Raw genomic sequence first — 18,897 nt, forward strand, 5'->3', positions numbered from 1 at the left:
AATTGTTCATTATTGGCAAAAAGCAACTCTTGCAATTCTTCACTCCCACTCTGGTGAGTTAGCCTCTGCACTAAGGCTCACTCTAGTGCAGTGCGTTGTTTAGAAATAAACCAGGGGTTATGTCATCTCACCAAGAAATGAGCATTCCTGGAGGTGGCCAATAGGAGTCTAATGTGAACATCATGGCCGTGTGTAGATGAAACAAGGGGCATGTGTGCATGACACTTTTTAAAGTGGGTTAAATGCTTTTGCACTGCTTTAATGGTGTTGGTGTTTGCACACGTGGACAGCGTATTGCACAGTAATTCCAGCTGCTGTAGCAAATTTGGCGGCGTAATGCACCTTAAATGACTTGGGGCGCAGGAAACTAAAGCTCCTCCAAAGAGTTTTAGTTTGCTGCCCTACAGCCTTAGAGCACAGCACCGGGCTCCATGCAGCTCAGGAGCTCTGCAGGAAGCCTGTGCAGGCAGCCTGGCAGCAGCCCAGGAAGGCAGGCTCCACCCAAGAAAAAAAAAAGTGACAAGCTTGATTTCTCCCTCCACACCCTGGATCCTGCCTGCCTGAGCTGCGCAGGGGCCTGGTGCTTCCCTCCATGGCTGCAGTACCCCCTGGGACCATCCAAGCCAGGTGCCTGCAGGTGGGCGCCACCCACAGAGGGAAGCACCCCCATGAACAGCTCCATCCACCAGCAGCTCGCTCTCCCCTCCCCTCCCTGCTTCCGGAGAGCCAGGTAAGTTCAGGTGTGTGCATGACATGGGGGTTTAAAGGGTCCTAAATTGAAGCAGTGTTTTTAAAAACCCACTGCTTCAATTTAGGGTCCCTGTTTCATCTACACATGCCCCATAATTCCAATGTCAGACCAAACTTAATCTGGCATTTCCACCTTGTTTAAAAATGTCTTGATTAAAGAACTGGGGGGAAAAAATAATTTTCTATTAAGGGGAACCATATTTGTATCCCACATTGTGTCACCAAGACACATGGGATTTTTTGAGCTAATGTACTAACCAATAGCAGCAGCAGTCTACTATTTTCTGTGTAGATCAGGTCTTTAAGTGGCATGAGGCACTAGTTTTGCTACTGGGCTTCATAGCTATCTGCTGACAACAGAGGAAGATAAGATCTTGGGGCTCCTGGGTTCCATTCAATGTCCTGAAGAAGAGCATGTCTACTGCTTAAAGTCCCTTTAGCCTCTCTGTCCACAGTCTGCCTGTCCCTTTCTTCCCTTTTTTTGCCAATCAATACCCTATTTCCTTCCCTGCTTTCCCTCCCTCCAGCTCAACCTGTTTTCCACATGTCATTCTAGAATCCTACCCCTTCTCATTCTGCATCTATATAACCCTCTTATTCTCTCCATCTTCACCCACTGTGTGACCCTTCAAGCTGCTTGCTTCCCCCCCTCCTGTCCCTGCATTTTTTCAGTTCCATTCATTCCAGGCAAGAGGATTCCTATCCCAAGAAGGACTTTGGGAGATTTTCATCCTCATTTCTTTAAGGCTTAGGGCCAGAAAAGGACGATGATGTTGATTCCTGATGAAGCACTGAAAGACAACTCAAGGAAAATAAATTATGGCGATGACTGTAATGACTACGGTAAAGATGAGAACAACTATAGTCATTTGACTAAAAGAAAGATAGTGCAGTGCAGGCATGAGGAAGTAGATCTCAAAGTCAGGACTAGTGAGGAGCTGGAAGCCTATTTATACACATGAGACAGGGTGCATGACTACTCAGGCTCACACATAAACCACTGATGTGTGTGCCACTTCTGCGTAAAATCCATGGAAAAAGGAGTTGTTACAGCTTCCATCCATAGAGCCTTAGTTAGGTAGCCAAAGAGCTAACAGATTTTGATATTTGCATTGTAGGTCCCTTGTTCTTTCCCAGTAAGTTGGCCAAATGTACCAATTACTTACATGTACCTGGGTCAAATGGGCACTGTTGGCCAAAAGGGCAGAGAAGGCAAGGGCACCTAGTGTGGAATACTGACAAGCACGTGCATGATAACACTGATGGAAAAACTTAAATATTTGTTTTCCTTGCATTGATTCAAAGGAGAGATGCACTATGACCTATCACATATCTGACTCCTGCTGTGCACAAGAGCTCTGCCCTGCCCTTTGCCTCTTCCTGTGCCCAGCCCAAGTTAACTTAGAACCTCTAGGCTCCCCGTAGTGGGCAGGAAGTCAGCATGGGAAGTGAGTTTTAACAGTATTGTGGAGTTTGCAATTATTAAAAAAAAAAAAATCATCAGCTCAAACAGTATACCAGATACGATTTGAGGCCATATAGAATTCTACATACCCTATAGCTTTGACATGGTCTCATCCCATTTTATACTCTACCTTTTACAAAAATGTATTACCCTAGCCTTTGTGTTTCTTTCCTTGTCTTCTCCCACTTGCACCACTTTTTTTTACCATGCCACTCCCAAAGGAGTATATGGTTTACATTGCAAAGACATGCTTGAAGTTGTTTGTCCTGAAGCATAAAATATAATCTAGAGCACAACAGAATCTTGTAAAAATAAATGCCCAGCTATCTACCACTGAATTACTACAGCTCCCTCAAGGTAGATTATGAATGACTCAAACTGTAAGGATTAGGACCATTTATTAGGCCTGTGTGAGTAGGCAGCTATTCGATCTGGCCGCTTTGGATGCCAGGGATCTGATCTGGAGCTCTGGATTGGGTTCCCCCTTTGACCCGGCTGAAGTGGCTCCGGAGCTTCAGAGCCGCCTCAGAGATCCGGCCATAGGGTATAATGGGAAACCAATGAAATATCAATAACTTTTGTTGTTTTTTGTCTGATTTAGATGAAACTTGCAGGGGTGGTAAGTAGTCTCTGCTGAGGCCACAAAGCCTGCCAAGTTTCAAAGAGATAGATGCAAGGGTTTGGGGGGAACTGCACCCCAAATTCTTGAAAGCAAAACTCATGTCACATGTATGTGTTACACCACAGTGGGGTGAAAACTGCAGAGGTGGTAGTGCGTGGTGAGGCCACAAAGCCTGCCAAGTTTCAAGAAGATCAGTGCAGAGGTTTGGGGGGAACTGCACCTCAAGCTGCTGACAGGCAAAACTCGTGACATGGGTGACACTGTGTGTGTTAAAGCACAGCAGGGTGAAAGCTGCAGGGATGGTGGCCCCTGCTGAGGCCACGACGCCTGTCAGCTGTTGAGGAGATCGGTGCAGAGGGGTTCTAGGGCCCTGCACCTCTAGCTGCTGGCAGGCAAAACTCATGACATGGGTGCTCGTGCAACTCACAGTCTCTGTCTTGGAGCAGTTGATTGTATTGATTATTTCTGCCCCTTAGTCTGTGGTTTTGTAGGTGTTAATTGGTTACATTAGGTAGCAACTGTGTATTGAGCTGGTCCCTGAGTGAATCATGATTGACTGGTAACACAGTAGCTTAGCAGCCAGGCCTGCAGTAGTCCCCCCCCCAGACAGACACAGTTGCACAAGCACCCATGTCACGAGTTTTGCCTGTCAGCAGCTAGAGGTGCAGGGCCCCAGAGCCCCCCTGCACCTACCTCCTTGACAGCTGGCAGGCTTTGTGGCCGCAGCACGGGCCACCATCCCTGCAGCTTTCACCCTGCTGCGCCTTAACACACACAGTGTCACCCATGTCACGAGTTTATCCTGTCAGCAGCTTGAGGTGCAGTTTCCCCCAAAGCCCTGCACTTATCTCCTTGAAACTTGGCAGGCTTTGTGGCCTCACCAGGGGCCACCACCCTGCAGTTTTCACCCCCCTGTGTTGTAACACATACATGTGACACAAGTTTTCTTTCAAGAATTTGGGGTGCAGTTCTGCCCAAGCCCCTGCACCGATCTTCTTGAATCTTGGCAGGCTTCATGCTCTCAGCAGAGGCTACCACCCCTGCAAGTTTCATCCAAATCAGACAAAAAACAACAAAGTTATAGATCTTTCATTGATTACCAATTATACCCTATGGCCAGATCTCCAAAGTGGCTCCAAAGCTTTTCTGAACTGCTTCGGAAAGCCTAACGAAGCCAGCGCTTCGATCTGGACATGCTGCTTTGGATGCTGAAGCGTCTGAAGCTTCTCCGGATCCAAAGCATGGTCCGAAGCATTGCACAGCCCTACCATTTATTTCGTATGTACTTATGGCATATATAACCCCATTAAGGATGACCGCTGATATTTTGTATGAAGGGATTCTTCTGTTAAGTGAAATGAGCTACTATCTTTCTCTGCCAATTCTGTTTCTTCTCTGAAAGAAAGGGAACCCTGGGCTCTGGTCCCTTTATCTAAGACTGTTTGAGCATTTTATCAAATTACCTTATAATCAAAATGCATAAACAGAATTGGGAACAAGGAGCAGATATGAAAGTAACTAGACATATTAGGAAAACATGTACAAACAGAAGTGCAGATACTGTGGACTTTTTAATTAATGACTGAGAGAAGAAGAATCAACTTCTGTATGGATAACGGCAATTAATTCACTGAATCCTTTGGAGGGGTTCCTGGCCTGGACACTTCAGCCATCCAGCAGGTTTATAGTAAATTTATAACTCTGAAGATTTTCCCTTAAGTCATTTGCACAGTTGTGGGGTGCTTTCCCCTACTTTATGAACCATCTCTCAGGGATTCTGAAGAAAGTATTGTCTTGCTGTGAATTTCTGCCATGTGGTGGGGGTTTGGGTTGATTAGTTTGTTGGCAAATAAATCAAAGACCATGCAGGGAGTAGGTCAACAGCAGTTGAACTGAAGAGTTTTATTGACTTCACTCTGGTTCAGAACTCACCAAAGTGGGTATCAGCACTATAGAGATGACTACAGAATATGCAGGGGGAATGAATTGTGATTTTTGTTTAGCACACATTTAGTACTGAGTAAGAAGTTATCCATGTACATTTTTCAGATTCTAGGAACTTACTCACTGCAACTTACTGAAGAACTAGCGTTAAGGTTGCTATGCCAAGGAGTTCAGTTGTAGAGCTGGGTGCTCTACAGATACATAACAAACCACAGTCCATGACAAAAGAGTGTGTAATCTAAGGTTGGCAATTGTGATATTGTTTACTGCTACAAAGTGATCCTTATTAAATATTTTATACCAGACATGCCATTTTTATTTATGTAACAGTGATATAGTTATGCATCTATTAGGAGTCATAACTAATTACGTAGAAAAGACTAGTAGTAGAAAAGACTAATCATCCAGTTTTGCTACAATTGCTTGTAACTGTTTCAGTGTTAGTAGTTATAAGATGTCCACCTCCCCTGACCACACCTCACAGTAACAGATCTGACAGCCGGTGAAGAGTGTAAAGCAGAAGTGTGATGTGGTATTGTCTATCTAAAAGGCTAGTGTATTCAAGTGGCCTTCAAGGCTATCTCTAGGTAAGCACCTTGCAAGATTTCAGCATTGAGATAAGTGAGACATGGATTATCTTGTGGAGATGTGTAACAGATATAAAACTGACATGCTTGAGGGGAGACATGATAAGGGTTTACAAAATACTAAATAGTGAAGAAAAAGTAAGTAGGGGGATAGGCACGTGTGAATCATGGCAGCCAATTCCACCTACCGGCCCCTTTACTTCAGCAGTCAATTCCACTCACCAGCAGCAGTTGGTGACTAAGGAAATACGCAATAGCAACTGAAGTTGAGGAGATCTGGAGTGCCTGGCCCTGCGACAGTGGGGCATAAGCTAACAGACTTGTGGAAACACTGCTGTAGACCATCTCTAACTCTTCCTAACTATCTTTACTAGTGGTGTCACATATCCATTAAGCTGGGATGCTGACAGGTGAGAGACATCTGGAAAAGCACAGCTGAGAACCTTCCCAGAGGAAGGGTTAGCAATAGCCAATGAGATTTTATTCGAAATGGACCCACTTTAAAACAACTGCAGATAACTTACAGCAATTGGTTGTTTGCCAAGCTTTCTTGGATTAACATTTCAGGTGGCCATACCACCTTCTCAAAAATAAGAATAAAAAAGCAATCCATTAGTGGATGTTCAGAAGTCCAAATCTTTGCTACCTAGGCAGACCATTTACCATCCCAGCTAATCACAGAGTAGATTTTATAGTATTTGATTATATTTACAACTATGTCTGAAATGTATTTTTCCCTAAAAATAAAATAGAACAAACTTACCAGAATATTAACCTTTTTTCCTCATGAGATAGTATGGACAATACACTGATAAAAAAAAAATCCAGTTTTATGGTGCATATGCAGAGGAGCCACCACAAAACAAGAAGCCATGTCACTGTACATGGGATATGGAGTTCATTTCTAGGTGCTGTATTATAAGGAAGATATTGAGAAATCTGAAACGGTTCAGAGATTACCTACTACTGAATAATTAGTAGAGTGTAGGAGTTGTTAAATTTAAAGGCTGAAAAAGTGTTTTGAAATCTTAATCCAGAGTAGTAAGGCTAAGTATAGAGTACTAAGGCCAAGTGAACCTGTGTTGCAATTCAAATGATTGGAAGTACAAGTCCTGATTTGAATGCAAATTTTACCTGCCAAAAAAACAAGTTTGGGTCCTTCACCATTCTGAACATGTGCAGGTGAATCACTTTCCTCCCTTCATATGAACCCCCAAATATACCTGCCTAGAATGGACTCTCATTGTTTGAAATTAATCTAATTTATTCAGGGAGTTGTGAAGTGAAACAAATGTGGACACACAGAAAGAGGTAAATTAGCTGAGCTGTAATAAAAAAATCGTCCCCATTTATTCATGTTAAAAAAAGTTCAGTGCAACTCACAGTTCAATAGCAAAGGGCTGAGCTAGCAAGGACTCTACAGGAGATTCAGAGAATATAACACAAAAATGAAATGCAATTATGCAATTGGCAGTGATGGTTTCCCTTTATGAAGTAACTATGCGGACAGGCTGGAAGGGCAAAGCTGAGTTCAGCAGAGTTCAGAGCTGAAAATGCCATTTATATGCTGGACTTTCAGGCTGCGTTCAGATGAGTGAGGCTGTGCAGTATGTGGCGCTGCAGACACATCTGTGGCACCTCACACTGCACATTCAGGTGTTCACACTGCAAGGTAACCACACGGTGGGCTTTTTTGACTCTGGGAGATCCTGGGGTCAAAAGCACCATGCAAAAAAAAAAAAAAAAGCCCCAAACCAGAGCCCGGCTGGACAGAGCCATGCTCCAGGTGCCAGCCAGGCTCCAAGTCGCAGGATCGCCGCTGCTGCATCCCCAGGAGGCCCCCAGGACTCCAGGTAAGGCTTCTGGGTCCAGCACAGTGCTGGCCCCAGCCTCCCCTACTGCCCCTGGGGTAACTTGCCACCCACCAGAGGGCACCTGGCATAGGCGTTCCACAGGGACAGCTAGCACATCATGTCCTGATGCTGCTTGTTCCCAAGGAAACAAATGTCCACGCTTGTGTAGACAGGGCCTGACACACGATGCTACCAACAGTCTGAATAAACACTGGGTACAAAGAAACAGCCTGTAGTGAATTCTCTCCCTTGTCAACCCTAGCGTGGGGTGGGAACTGGGTGAACAAAAGCCAAATAAGGTTTACAGTGCAACACATCAGGGTAATTATTAACCAGCTGTCAGCTTTTGTCCTCCTTTGTCCTTCCATTAGAAAAGTCTTAACTTTTTTATTACAGCAAGGGAGTCTGTTAACCCCTGGGCCATCAAGTCCAGCTCCCTGCATTCATAGACAAATCTTTATTCAAGGAATCCTAAAAATTGTTTGCTCTGGCTCCTCTCACACACTAACAGTTTGCTCTGGCTCCTCTCACACACTAACAGTTTGCTCTGGCTCCTCTCACACAGTAACAAAGTACCTTCTTAAAAGAACATAAAAAAGCAGACTTAAGGTAAAGTGCAATAAAGACTACTGATAGTTCATACGCTCAAATGAAAAGTCAAGTGAACCTGATTTGGACAGAGTCTCTGTCACACGACAACTGGCTAAGCAAGATGAGCAAGTTCCTTTTTTTCAGCTTATCTACAGCTTGGCATTCAGGCTGCCTTCAGAACTGGTCAGTGTTAGGCAAACACCATCTTCTCTGTCCAAAAGATACAAGTGTGAACTAGCACAAATAATTCAAAGTACCTCAGGAGAAAAAAACCTGCACCACCCTAAAGGTAAGCCTTTCCAAACACAGTACAGGTTCCTTTCCAACTTTCCAATACCCAACAGAGCTTACTAAAAAACCAAAATATAAATACATGCATACATGCATACACACATTACACAGATTATTATTTCAGGTTCATCTCAGGGGAAAACTCTAGAGCCAAGAGTGCATCAGGGCATGGATAAACACAATGTTTGTAGATCTTCAAGTGCCTGAGTAGTATTATAAAGAGTTAAGGGATGCATGGCACTATAGCTCTAAAAATCCATCTAAACTATATGAAAAGATGACCCAAGAAGGAACATGAAACAGGAACAACTCTGAAGTGCTACAGATTGGATCTTTTCTCCCTGCTAGAGCATGATGGGAAGCTGGCAGCAAGCGTTGGTCCTGGACACCCAGGAAGAGCCATCAAAATGATGCCCAAGAAAGCCCTGGCACCAATCCTTTGTCATTCAAATGCAGGGAGATAAGCACAAGTGTCTCAGAAAATCACGTGCCAGAGTATTAGATAAGGAGAGGCAAGAAATCCACATCCAGACCTGGTAGCAATTACCTGGCAGCAAGTTACAGATTAGAAAACAGATGTAAAATGCACTTAGCAGGATATGTTAGATAAAAAAAGCACAGCATTCAGTTTGTCTGATAAAAAGCAATGCTGCAGAATTCAATTGCTCTGATGGTTGGGGGTATGTTGATTATGGTGATGGTTGGGATGTGTTGAAAGATTTTGCATTTCCTATTTTGGATGAGTAATGTTCCACTTGTTCACTGATCAGCAGGATGGGGTGTTTGCTCCTAATCATGAATTACCTGAAAACTGTCGGGACCCAGGGCAGCCAGCCAGCAGCTGTCCCTGACTCCCACCCAGGCAGTTAAGGGTCTGTTAGGCGGGTATTTGTGACGCTTGGAGTGGAATTAATTAGGCGGACGCTTATCGGTTGTAAAGCAAGATTATTTACTCACACCGTCAAGGTGGTGAAAGACGGAGGTCAAAGATACTTGGTTAGTTACAGCTTAAGGTTCGTAGGTCGTAGGTCGGTCTGCATAAGAGTTCGGTGGTCGAGCAGAAAAGGAAGAAAAGTCAGGCCGGCAGGTCGTTGATTTACATCTGATTGGGTCGAGACGGGAAAAACTGACAAGTGATCAATTTGTCAGTTACTCTCACGCATACGTTCAGAGGTTTTTTAGGTGTGTGTGCGGAGGTCTCCCATTCTTCACAGAAGTGAAGACGGGTTTTATTTGTGTAATAGCCAATTGGTTTTCACCACGTCATAAATTTAATTAGAATTGCCAATTATCTAGCGGTCTTCGCTAGGGTGTTATTTTATAGGGCTACTCCCTGTTTTCTCTGACCAGTTATAATGATTTATGTATAGCACAGAAGGCTAAGTTCTATTTTATGTTGGTGTCGCAGTCATAAATTTTTTTTTGACATGCGCAGCAAAAAAGCGGTTACTATCATTATTGTTAACTCTTAGTTAACCTAGTGTAGAAAAAAACTGTTTTGAATGGTTTTACTTGTTTGTGACATGGGCACTACTTAATTTGGTTGTGACAAAAACCAGAGGGGAGGGGGAGAATATTTCTCTCAAAGTGTGGGCCTCTTCAAGTATAGGGTGTATATGGTTTGATGATCCTTCTTAAAGTTTCCAGTACTTGATTGTATACAACAACCAGGGGGGCGCACTTGATGTATGGGCATCGTCTGTATTGTTGGTTAAGGCAAAGTATCTGGGTGGCTCATTCCAAGATGAAATCTCTTTCAATGCTGGAGTGTCCTTGATACGTAAATAGGCAGACACGGTTCTTTAGGTAGATGTGATATCTTTCATTAGACCAACTAAATAGCTAGGGAAATTGTTGTTTGCAAGTTTTGGGGCACATATATACCCTTCTTCAGGCGAGAGTCTGCTGAAGAGTATGCCTGAAGAAGAGTGTTTGTGCTCGACAGTTTGCAAAGAACAATTTTTCCAGCTATTTAGTTGGTCTAATAAAAGATATCATATCAGCCCAAAGAACCTTGTCTGCCCATGTCCTTAGACCAACATGGCTACAACCAACAACCCTTGATAGGTAAAGGCAGCTATTAGTTATTAGTACTGAAATAATCTATGGATCCTATACATGTCTATGATAGTGTGATATATGTCACCCAGTGCACTGATTGTTCTCATTGAAACTATGTGAGTGAAATCAAACAGTGCCTGTGTGTCAGAACGAACTAAATGATAAAGGACATCACCAGAGGGAGAACATTTTACAAAGAACAACATCTCTGACTTCACTGTCCTTGTGCTTGAGGGGCACAGAGAGTAAGCCAGACAGAAATAAGAAAATCTTCTCTATTAGGAACCAAACCTTTTTTAGTTTTGAATCTTTTCTGCTGAACCCCTTCCAAGAACATTAAAAGCTGGTTTAAATTGGTTCTCAAAGGCCTCCAAAACTAAAAAGGCCTCTCCAACTTTCCCACCATTTTATCTAATAACATCTTTCCTATTTAAGCTAAATCTTAAATGCAAACTAGAAACAAGGGTTTAGGTTGTAGCCGTGTTGGTCTAAGGACATAGGCAGACAAGGTTCCTTGGGTGAATTTGATATCTTTTATTAGACCAACCCAAATGGTTGGAGAATAGTTATTAAGCAAGCTTTCGGGTTCAAAAACCCTTCGTCAGGCTAAGGAAGCTTCAGCAGTTGGTGTGTGCTCTTCCTGGAAGGAATGAAAAGCAAACAAGCCAGGGGCTGGGCTGGGCTGGGCTGGGCTGGGGAGTCAGTTGCCAGGCAGATTGTAATGTATCAATAATCCAATGTCTATGTTTAGTCCCTGATCTCTAGTATCCAGCAGGTTGATGAAATGGAGCTCGTAGGCTCGTCTGTGGGAAGTGTTGTGTAAGTTTCCCTTGAAAGAAGCAAATCTGCTATTATTGTACATTGTTACTCCAGGAGGGAAGAAAAATAAAATATTGATAAAAATGTATGCCTTTTTTATTTTTATATTATTTTACTGTTAAGGTATTCGTTTATTCACTCTGCACTGAATAAAGTCCCTTTCCTTTGGGGCTGCCTACATAGTCCCCTGTCATGTAAAAAAAATAACTGGCAGGGGTAAATTTTGAGGGGTTCAACTGGAAAACTAGCAAGTAGTCAATTATTTCCCTTCTATATACCACATGTAAAACTTTTTGAGTACAATTTTTTCCCAAAAAATGACTCTTAAAAGAGGGATTTTCACAATGGAAGAAATAATGGATAAGATTAAACCTAGAGCCCATTCTTGCAAATGTAAGCAGCTGAAAGGTAGGCTCCTAAGTTTTGCTTAACTACTAAGTAGCATGATATTTAGAGGTGATGAGGTCTTGTGAGGTCCAATCAGGTCACCTGGACCTGCAGGTGATAAGTATGGACTGTACCCTAAACATTTCAGCCTATTAGACTGTCAGCTGTGTCACATCATTTTTTTTCTTGCCCTATTTATTCTTACCTAAGACATTTATGTTTCAGTGAGAGCACTGCCCTCTCAAAGCCCATCATCCCTTCCCATCCAATCCTTCATCAAGTTCACTCTTCCTCTGTGGGTGCATCTACACAAGACACTTACTGCACAGTAGCCTAATAACACTGTGCAATAGTGTGCCGGACAAAAACCATGCTAGCATGCTACTGCGCAATATTATTGGGCTACTACGCAGTAAGTATCACAAAAAAACCATACACTGGTGCTACTGCACATTAACTGTAGTTACTGTGCATCTAGTTTAGTACTTCATTAAGGAAGTACTAAACTAAATGCACAGTAACTACTGCGCATTAATGAATGTGTAGACACACCCATTAAGTATGCGGCACTGCATTCATTTCCATGGTAAGAAGCTATGACACCACTCACATAAAATCATGATCTTGCTTCAAAATCAGGCAGGGGACGAAACTGCAATGCAAGATACAAAGATTTTAGTCACGCACCAATTTCTGAAATTACTGCAGAGGGGGAGGCAAAAGTGACTAAATAGCTGTTTAGGATACTCTTCACTGAAGTGTAGTATAAAAGACGTCTGAGCTTGCTCTCAATTAGCTAGCTTGGATGTCCAAAAGGTATTAGAAGCGAAACTGTATAAAACCACCTCCCTCTTTGGGAAGCAAGAGTATTTTTATTTCTAGGGATAACTCTGTGAAGTAAAATTCACCTATAAATCAGTCTAATTTGATTTCATACAAGACATTTAAAGAGCATCCACCTGACAGAGTTCCTGAAACATTCTGCTGAATGACAGAACGGGCTTGGCTCCTAATTGGATAACAAGCTTTTTAACTTTAGCTAATTTTTCAACCTGTTTTGGGGTTAACTGCAGAAATTTCTACAGAGTTCCCCAAGGCAGTATCTTGAGGCAGTTTGGGCTTTTGGTTCACTAAGTGCAAGTTTTCCTGGCCCATGATTTTCAGCCATTGATGATGTCTTCAGTTAGCACAGATCTGTGGGAACATCTGACTGTGGATAGGGCATATTCCTGTGATCATATTTAATGGCTTCTAAGCAGTGAAAGATGGCCTGATGGTCCACTCTAAAGATGTTTCTGGCTGGCCAAAAACCCCTTCCTCTGGGAAACATGTAAAGAAAAGAAACATAACATTTTCTTTTCATATAAACTAGTCAGAAAAAAACTGAACACATTAAATTAGCTAAAGTACCTGTCTCCTCATAGCTTGGCTTTTCCCTAATTTGAATGCAGATCCAAATGCTTAAAATAATGATAGGAGTAACTTTTCTAATTTGTGAAACAATCAATCACTACAATGGAGAAGCCTGAACAGTAAGAGCAAACAATTAATTACGACAATTGATTGTTTGTAACAGGTATTGAATACCTTGTGGACTCTCCCAAGCAATCAATTTGTTGCTTTCCAACAAGTGGCACTGTCCTCATCAGAATTCCAGGCACTTTTCTTACATTATATTAATGTTACCCAATATTCATATTCAGCTACTACAGTGGGTTTGAAACCATTAAAGGCTGTTCCTGCCTGCAGGGTTTCAGGCCAAAGCCCTACACTTTTGCTGTTCTTTTTTCTAGGCCCTGAAATGTAACCAGTGTCATTCGTGATGTCTTCCCAGCTGTTGAATTATTCTGGACATGTTTTAGGGCTATACACAGTTTTGAGAACTGCATCCCAAGATTTTAAAATCCTGCTTTCTATTCGTTTTATAAACACAAACAAAATCTCTAAATAGGGACTTTTTGAGTCAGAGAGTGACTGAGATGTGGGCAGTTGGGGCTCAGTGCTAGATGGTCACAAGCCAGGAGTGGGAGCCAGGGGGCATGAAAAAGAACTGATTAGGGCTAAAATAAGGCTAATTATTTCAAATCTGGGAATACCACAGGGAAAAAATCCTTCCTAAACCCTGAATATGGCCAACTCAGGCCTTGAAATATGAATCTTGATCAGAGTCGTTGTTCAGTTGCTATAAGTATGCTGAGGACAACGTAAGTAATCCTGGTTTCTCCATGGTCCATGAAGGAAATATATAAACAGGGGAATTCAGTTTTCAAGCCTATAATAGATTAGTACAACCTTTCAGACAGACTCCCTGCATGTGCAGCCTATACAATTTGTCCTAAAAGCTGAAATGAAACATATCATTTATGAAGATATCTGTATGTTGTCAGCGCTCATCAGTCAGTGTTTATGTAGGACCTTTCTTTCTTAATAATTTATTCAGTCACAAATGTGATTTATGGTATGGTGTCTGGACATTGATTCTCTATTGAGGAAGAAACCTTCTACCAGTTCATTAAATATAGTGATTGCATATTCCTATTTGGGGGCAGTATTGGTAAGATGGTGAGCACAAAGCACATATTTCTGCTTTTATATTAATTGTTATTCTAGCTGCATCCAAACCTAGGCAAGACTGCCAAACACAAGAACTCCTGTACTGGGGAGTTTATCAAGAACATTAGACATACCTTGCCAAGGAGAAAAAAGATACTAACAAGAGGATGAGGAAGGGAAGATGGCACTAGAATCAACATAATTATATAGTAAGTGTAGTCTGGTGTATAATATGGTGAAGTGATAAGGACTGGAGTGTTTTCTTGAGAAAATGGACATCTTAACTGGCTATTACCAATAGGCCTTTTTTTTTTCTTTTTTCAAATAACATCACAGACTTGTGAGGGAGTTGAATATTAATTTGGCATCTGAGACAAGTGACTTGAAAATTACCCAGGACCTCAGAATCTGTCACTTCTGTGGCAATCTAACACAATGTATTGTATTCTGTATGCCTATTATTTATATTAAAAATCCATAACAAATAGACATGTCAGTAAACATTTTACAGATTTAATTTTCTAAAATGTCACCAAATTAATTAGTGAATACAATGATCAAATAAGGTATCTTCAGAAGTGAATAATTAAATCAGTGGCTTCAAATTTGCAAACTACTAAATTATCACAGCAGGAAATCAAATAACATTATGAAGATGATAGTATAAGGAATTATTTTAATTTAACTTCTGGAAGAATTTGAAAAGGAACCAATTTTCTATAAATCTAAGACTCCAACCAGTATTTTACCAATGGTGTACTGTCCCTGGTATACTGTCTAAAATTGGGAGATATGCATGACAGAATGGTGGGGGGTTGGGTATGTTTGCTGTGTGAGCATATGGAATAGGAAAATTTGCCCTGACCTCTGTAAAGGTAAAAAAAATGTAAAAACCATTTTAACCCTACTTTGTAATTAAACAACATTTTAAAAGATACTTAGAAACATGGTTATGGTTATCACCAGCTACATATGTCTGTGAACTGTATTACTTGTTTCATTCAGAAGCGGGGAGCATATTGGAGCACGGAGCACACCTTCCCACTTTTTTTTTCAAGGGCAAAATTCAATAAATAAGAAATAATAATGGAAGTTAATAGTGTTGTAATCTAAAGATAATTTATTACCTAATAAGAGTTTGTTTTGGAGAGGCAACATATATTGTGTAACATCATCCTGCAAAGAACTGGCAGGTGAGATATGGAGATTATCTGATTTGAATGGATACTGCCCAGTTAGGAAACAATTCTGACTTTTTGAAAATTGAATTAATATTTCCAATAAATCACTTTGTCATTTTTTTCAGATTTGCCTCTGGACTCTATAATCTTTTTATCAAAAACAGCACTTTGGAAAGTAGTTGATGGATTAATATAGTAAATTGGGGTTCTCCAAGGTTTGCTTCAAGGTTTCTTGCCCTAATATTTAATTTCACTGGATTGAAATAGAGGTAGTATTTCCTGATATACAGAGATTCAATAGTATGCGTCACGTGGAGGCATTTTTTGTAAAAATCAGGACCATACACAGTCTGAAGTAACTTACTCGGGCAACCAAACCCTAAGTAGTATTTAATAATTGTTTTCATCTCAAGGGCGTACCCTGCTCTGTTGGCATCAATACTGGGGTGAGTGGCTGGAAGCCCCAGAGGTTGAGACTGCTACACTAGGGGAGTACATCAAGGGCTGAGTGAGCAACTGTTCACCAGGGCACCTGAGGGGAAAACCAGGAGTAATGGCCACAAACTCCTGGAAGATCGATTCAGGCTCAACATTAGGGGAAACTTCTTCATAATCAGGGTGTCCAGACTGGAATAAGCTCCCTCCAGAGGTGGTGCAATCACCGACCCTAGACACTCACCTTGCTGGGGTCGCCTGACCCCCAGTTATCTTTCCTGCTTGGTGCAGGGGGCTGGACTCGATGATCTTCTGAGGTCCCTTCTAGCCTTACAATCAATGGATCTATGAAGCAGAGCCATGCAGACATGGCAGGAGCTCTACATGTGTCCTGGCAGTTTCCTGTGGTGGCTGCTGTCTGCTGCCAGGATTTCTGAGTGAAGCAGTTCATTATAGATTAAGTTTAACTCGGAGGATGGTGATCAGTGCTAGCTGATTGGGGAAATGACAAGGATGGAGATACGACTACTGAGGATGGACCCTTTTGCATAGGTTGTCTTTTAAGAGGGACGTTTTATAAACCATCTGAGACCACAAGACCTTTTATAAACATGAATTAATTACTTACTAGACTCATTGTTTATGGTTCCATCAATCTTTCCTCATTCTTATATTAACCAGTCTATAGTGTAACACATCCAAAAACTTCTTCACTGTAAAACGGCTAATCGTATAGCCCATACAGGGTGCTTAATACCTCAAAAAGAACCAAAAGTAAATCACAGCCTAAAATATGTTCTATGTAGAATACATCTCTGGTGTCCATAACTGTAGCATCAAGTACTTTCCAACATTTAATGTAGGGCTGTCTAACTTCTAAGTGGCCAGAGGCTGCATGCCACACAGGCCACACTGTTGGGGGAGCGGGCACGTGCACCCCCTGAGCATGGCCCCTACAAAATGGCGCCGCCAACACTGTCAGTGGCACCTTTGGGCGGTCTCCACTTGCCACTGCTCCCCCACTGTCGACACCACAGGCGGCATCTGCAAGTGGTCAGTGATCCCCACTGGCTGCCACCAATGCCTCCTGCAGCATCTGTGGGTGGTCACCACACCCCCGCCGCTGACAGCACTGGCGGCATCTGCAGGAGCTCCCACTTGCCTCCATTGCGCTCCTGCTGCCACACTCCCACCGCCCCCATGCCCCGCCAGCCGCTGGGGGCATGTATTATTCACACCCTGATGCCACGGGCTGAAACGTTCCACCCCCTTGGGACAGGAGCCAGAAGTGAAAGCTCATGGAGGGGGGAGCTTAGACACCCCAGCTGCAGCAGCAGCCAGAGAGATAAGGTTGGCAGTAGCCAGGCAGGAGCTGAGGGACCAGGCAGGAACCCAGTAACTCCTTGCAGGCTGCATGTGATCACTAGTTGGACAGCCCTGCTTTAATATATTTATTTTCACAACACCCTACTGGAAAGACCATCTTTCCCACCATACAGAGGGGTAACTGAGCTACAGAAGTGATCTGTCCAATGTCATACATGGAATCTGTGTCAGAGTACAGAACTGAACCACATCTTCCACATCAAGAACAAAGGCTAAACTAGTGGACTACCCTTACTGTCACTATGCTATATCTGGAAAGTGGCTCCGCTGTAGTCTTAACTTCCATTTCATTATCCTTCTCCCCAGTACTGTTCTTCCTGCACCATCATGGGTGGAAATTCTGACCAGCTGAAATCTGTTTGCATTGAACATTATTGATTTTCTCCAACACCTTGCCCAATATTGAAAGTGTGCCAGTAAAGAAGAGTGAGCCTGGGGTGGGTGTGTCTGTGGACAAGTGCTTAGCTACTAGCTGCTTAGGATAACTCTCAGTCTGGCATCACGTAACAGAGAGAGCTCAGGGAATGAAGTAGATAGAAAATGATCCCCATAATTCAAATAGTTGTAGGTCTCATTGCTTTTTATTTTGTCTGGAATTTTCTGTGTGTTCAAAGGGCCCGAAGCAAACTTCCTCCTGGACCAGCACCGCTCCCTTTAATTGGTAACCTGTGGACAATAGGTTTTCAGATTCACCATGAAACTCTCCTTAAGGTACTGTGTCTCTACATATTTATTGCCATGAATAATTAATTCTGAAGGAGCTGTATCATATCTGCAGCTGGAGGGAAAATACAGCATTTTGCCTCCTCTGGCCAGTCTCTCTGGTCTCTCTCAATGCTTAAATGCAGATCTATCATATCCTGTATGTAATATGAACAAAACCTCAATCCTAAAGTCTCACTATGGGACAAGGCTTAGTGCTTTTGAGTGGTTCAGTGGCAAGCTGAGAACAATCATAAGCAACATCAGTTGCAAGCTGCACAAATCACTGAACCACCCAGTCAAAACTAAGGATGCGTACATTCGACGAGGTTAGGGGAGGTTAGATAGATAGCATTAAAAACGGCCATGTGATCTAAGGTAAGTTGGGATGGGAGGGGCTAGCTGGGGGGTTGAGGGGATTGAGGGGGCAAGTGGGCTCTGGTAGGGGGACCCAGGTGGGGGGGGGGCAGGCAGAGTCTACAGGGAGGATCAGGGAGGCAAGCAAGGCTGGTGTGGGGGGGAGGGGTTGCTGGGCTCCAGAACGGTTTGGCAGGATGTTGCTTGTGGACTCCATGGGGGGCTTGGGAGAATGGGGCACTCTCTCCCTGACTCCCCATGACCAGGGGCTATTTTTAGCCCCCTGACTCCCCCCATCCCCAGACAAACAACCCCCGCAATGAACTTACCCCATATCCATTCTGCCCCTCCCCCCACCCCAACTTACTTCCTCAGCTCCCAGTATCAACAAATGCTGATAAAACTGGCAATAGGAGCGGCTTCCAGGATGGCAGTTTGGTGAGCTGGGGTGGGGGAGTGTCTGTCTGGGAGTTAGCAGAGGGGCTGAGTGGCTAAAAATAGCCTGGTGCCAGGGAGGGGGTAGGAAAAGCGCAGCCCTGGGGCTGGGGCCAGTGGCTGGGCTTTCCCAGGCCTGGGACTGCACTGGGAACTGTACAGAAGTTCAGTTAGATCTGTCTTGCCAGACCTGAGCTAAGTTAAACTAACTTGGAGGTACAAGGCGCAGACAGAAGTGACAATTTTCATCTGATCTGGCCAAAGAAAGCAGTTTATAGCTGTGACTAAACATGGGTACATGGCTTCAGACAGCTTCAAAAATGGCCAATCAGGTGAAAATCTGGACTCTCAATGCATGAGGGATCAGACAAAGATGTTTCAAAACAGAGCACTTTCTGTAAGTTGTGTCTGCCTGTCTGCCTGTCGCTGATCTCAGAATGGGAAGGGGGAAAGGGAGCAGAGGGAGTTCAGTCTGGGG

At 43.1% G+C, this 18,897-nt stretch overlaps 1 protein-coding gene and 1 long non-coding RNA gene across 3 annotated transcripts in view; one reads left to right on the top strand and one right to left on the bottom strand.

Moving 5' to 3' along the window:
• LOC132251452 (uncharacterized) overlaps positions 1-18,897 on the bottom strand; it is a 157,774-nt gene that overhangs the window by 116,414 nt on the left and 22,463 nt on the right. The window lies entirely within an intron of this gene.
• The window catches only part of LOC102564039 (cytochrome P450 2J5), a 38,888-nt gene continuing 23,902 nt past the window's right edge, over positions 3,912-18,897 (top strand). Inside the window, exons 1-2 of one of the 2 annotated variants that reach the window (XM_059731224.1) lie at positions 3,912-7,221; positions 17,540-17,636. In XM_059731224.1, coding sequence (XP_059587207.1) covers positions 6,959-7,221; positions 17,540-17,636 — 360 coding nt within the window. In that variant the 5' untranslated portion in view covers positions 3,912-6,958. The remainder of the gene's footprint in view (positions 7,222-17,539; positions 17,637-18,897) is intronic. The other variant, XM_059731226.1, reaches the window with a different exon arrangement.

Source organism: Alligator mississippiensis, chromosome 7, assembly GCF_030867095.1.
Source record: "Alligator mississippiensis isolate rAllMis1 chromosome 7, rAllMis1, whole genome shotgun sequence".
In the NCBI taxonomy this organism is placed as follows: Eukaryota; Metazoa; Chordata; order Crocodylia; family Alligatoridae; genus Alligator; species Alligator mississippiensis.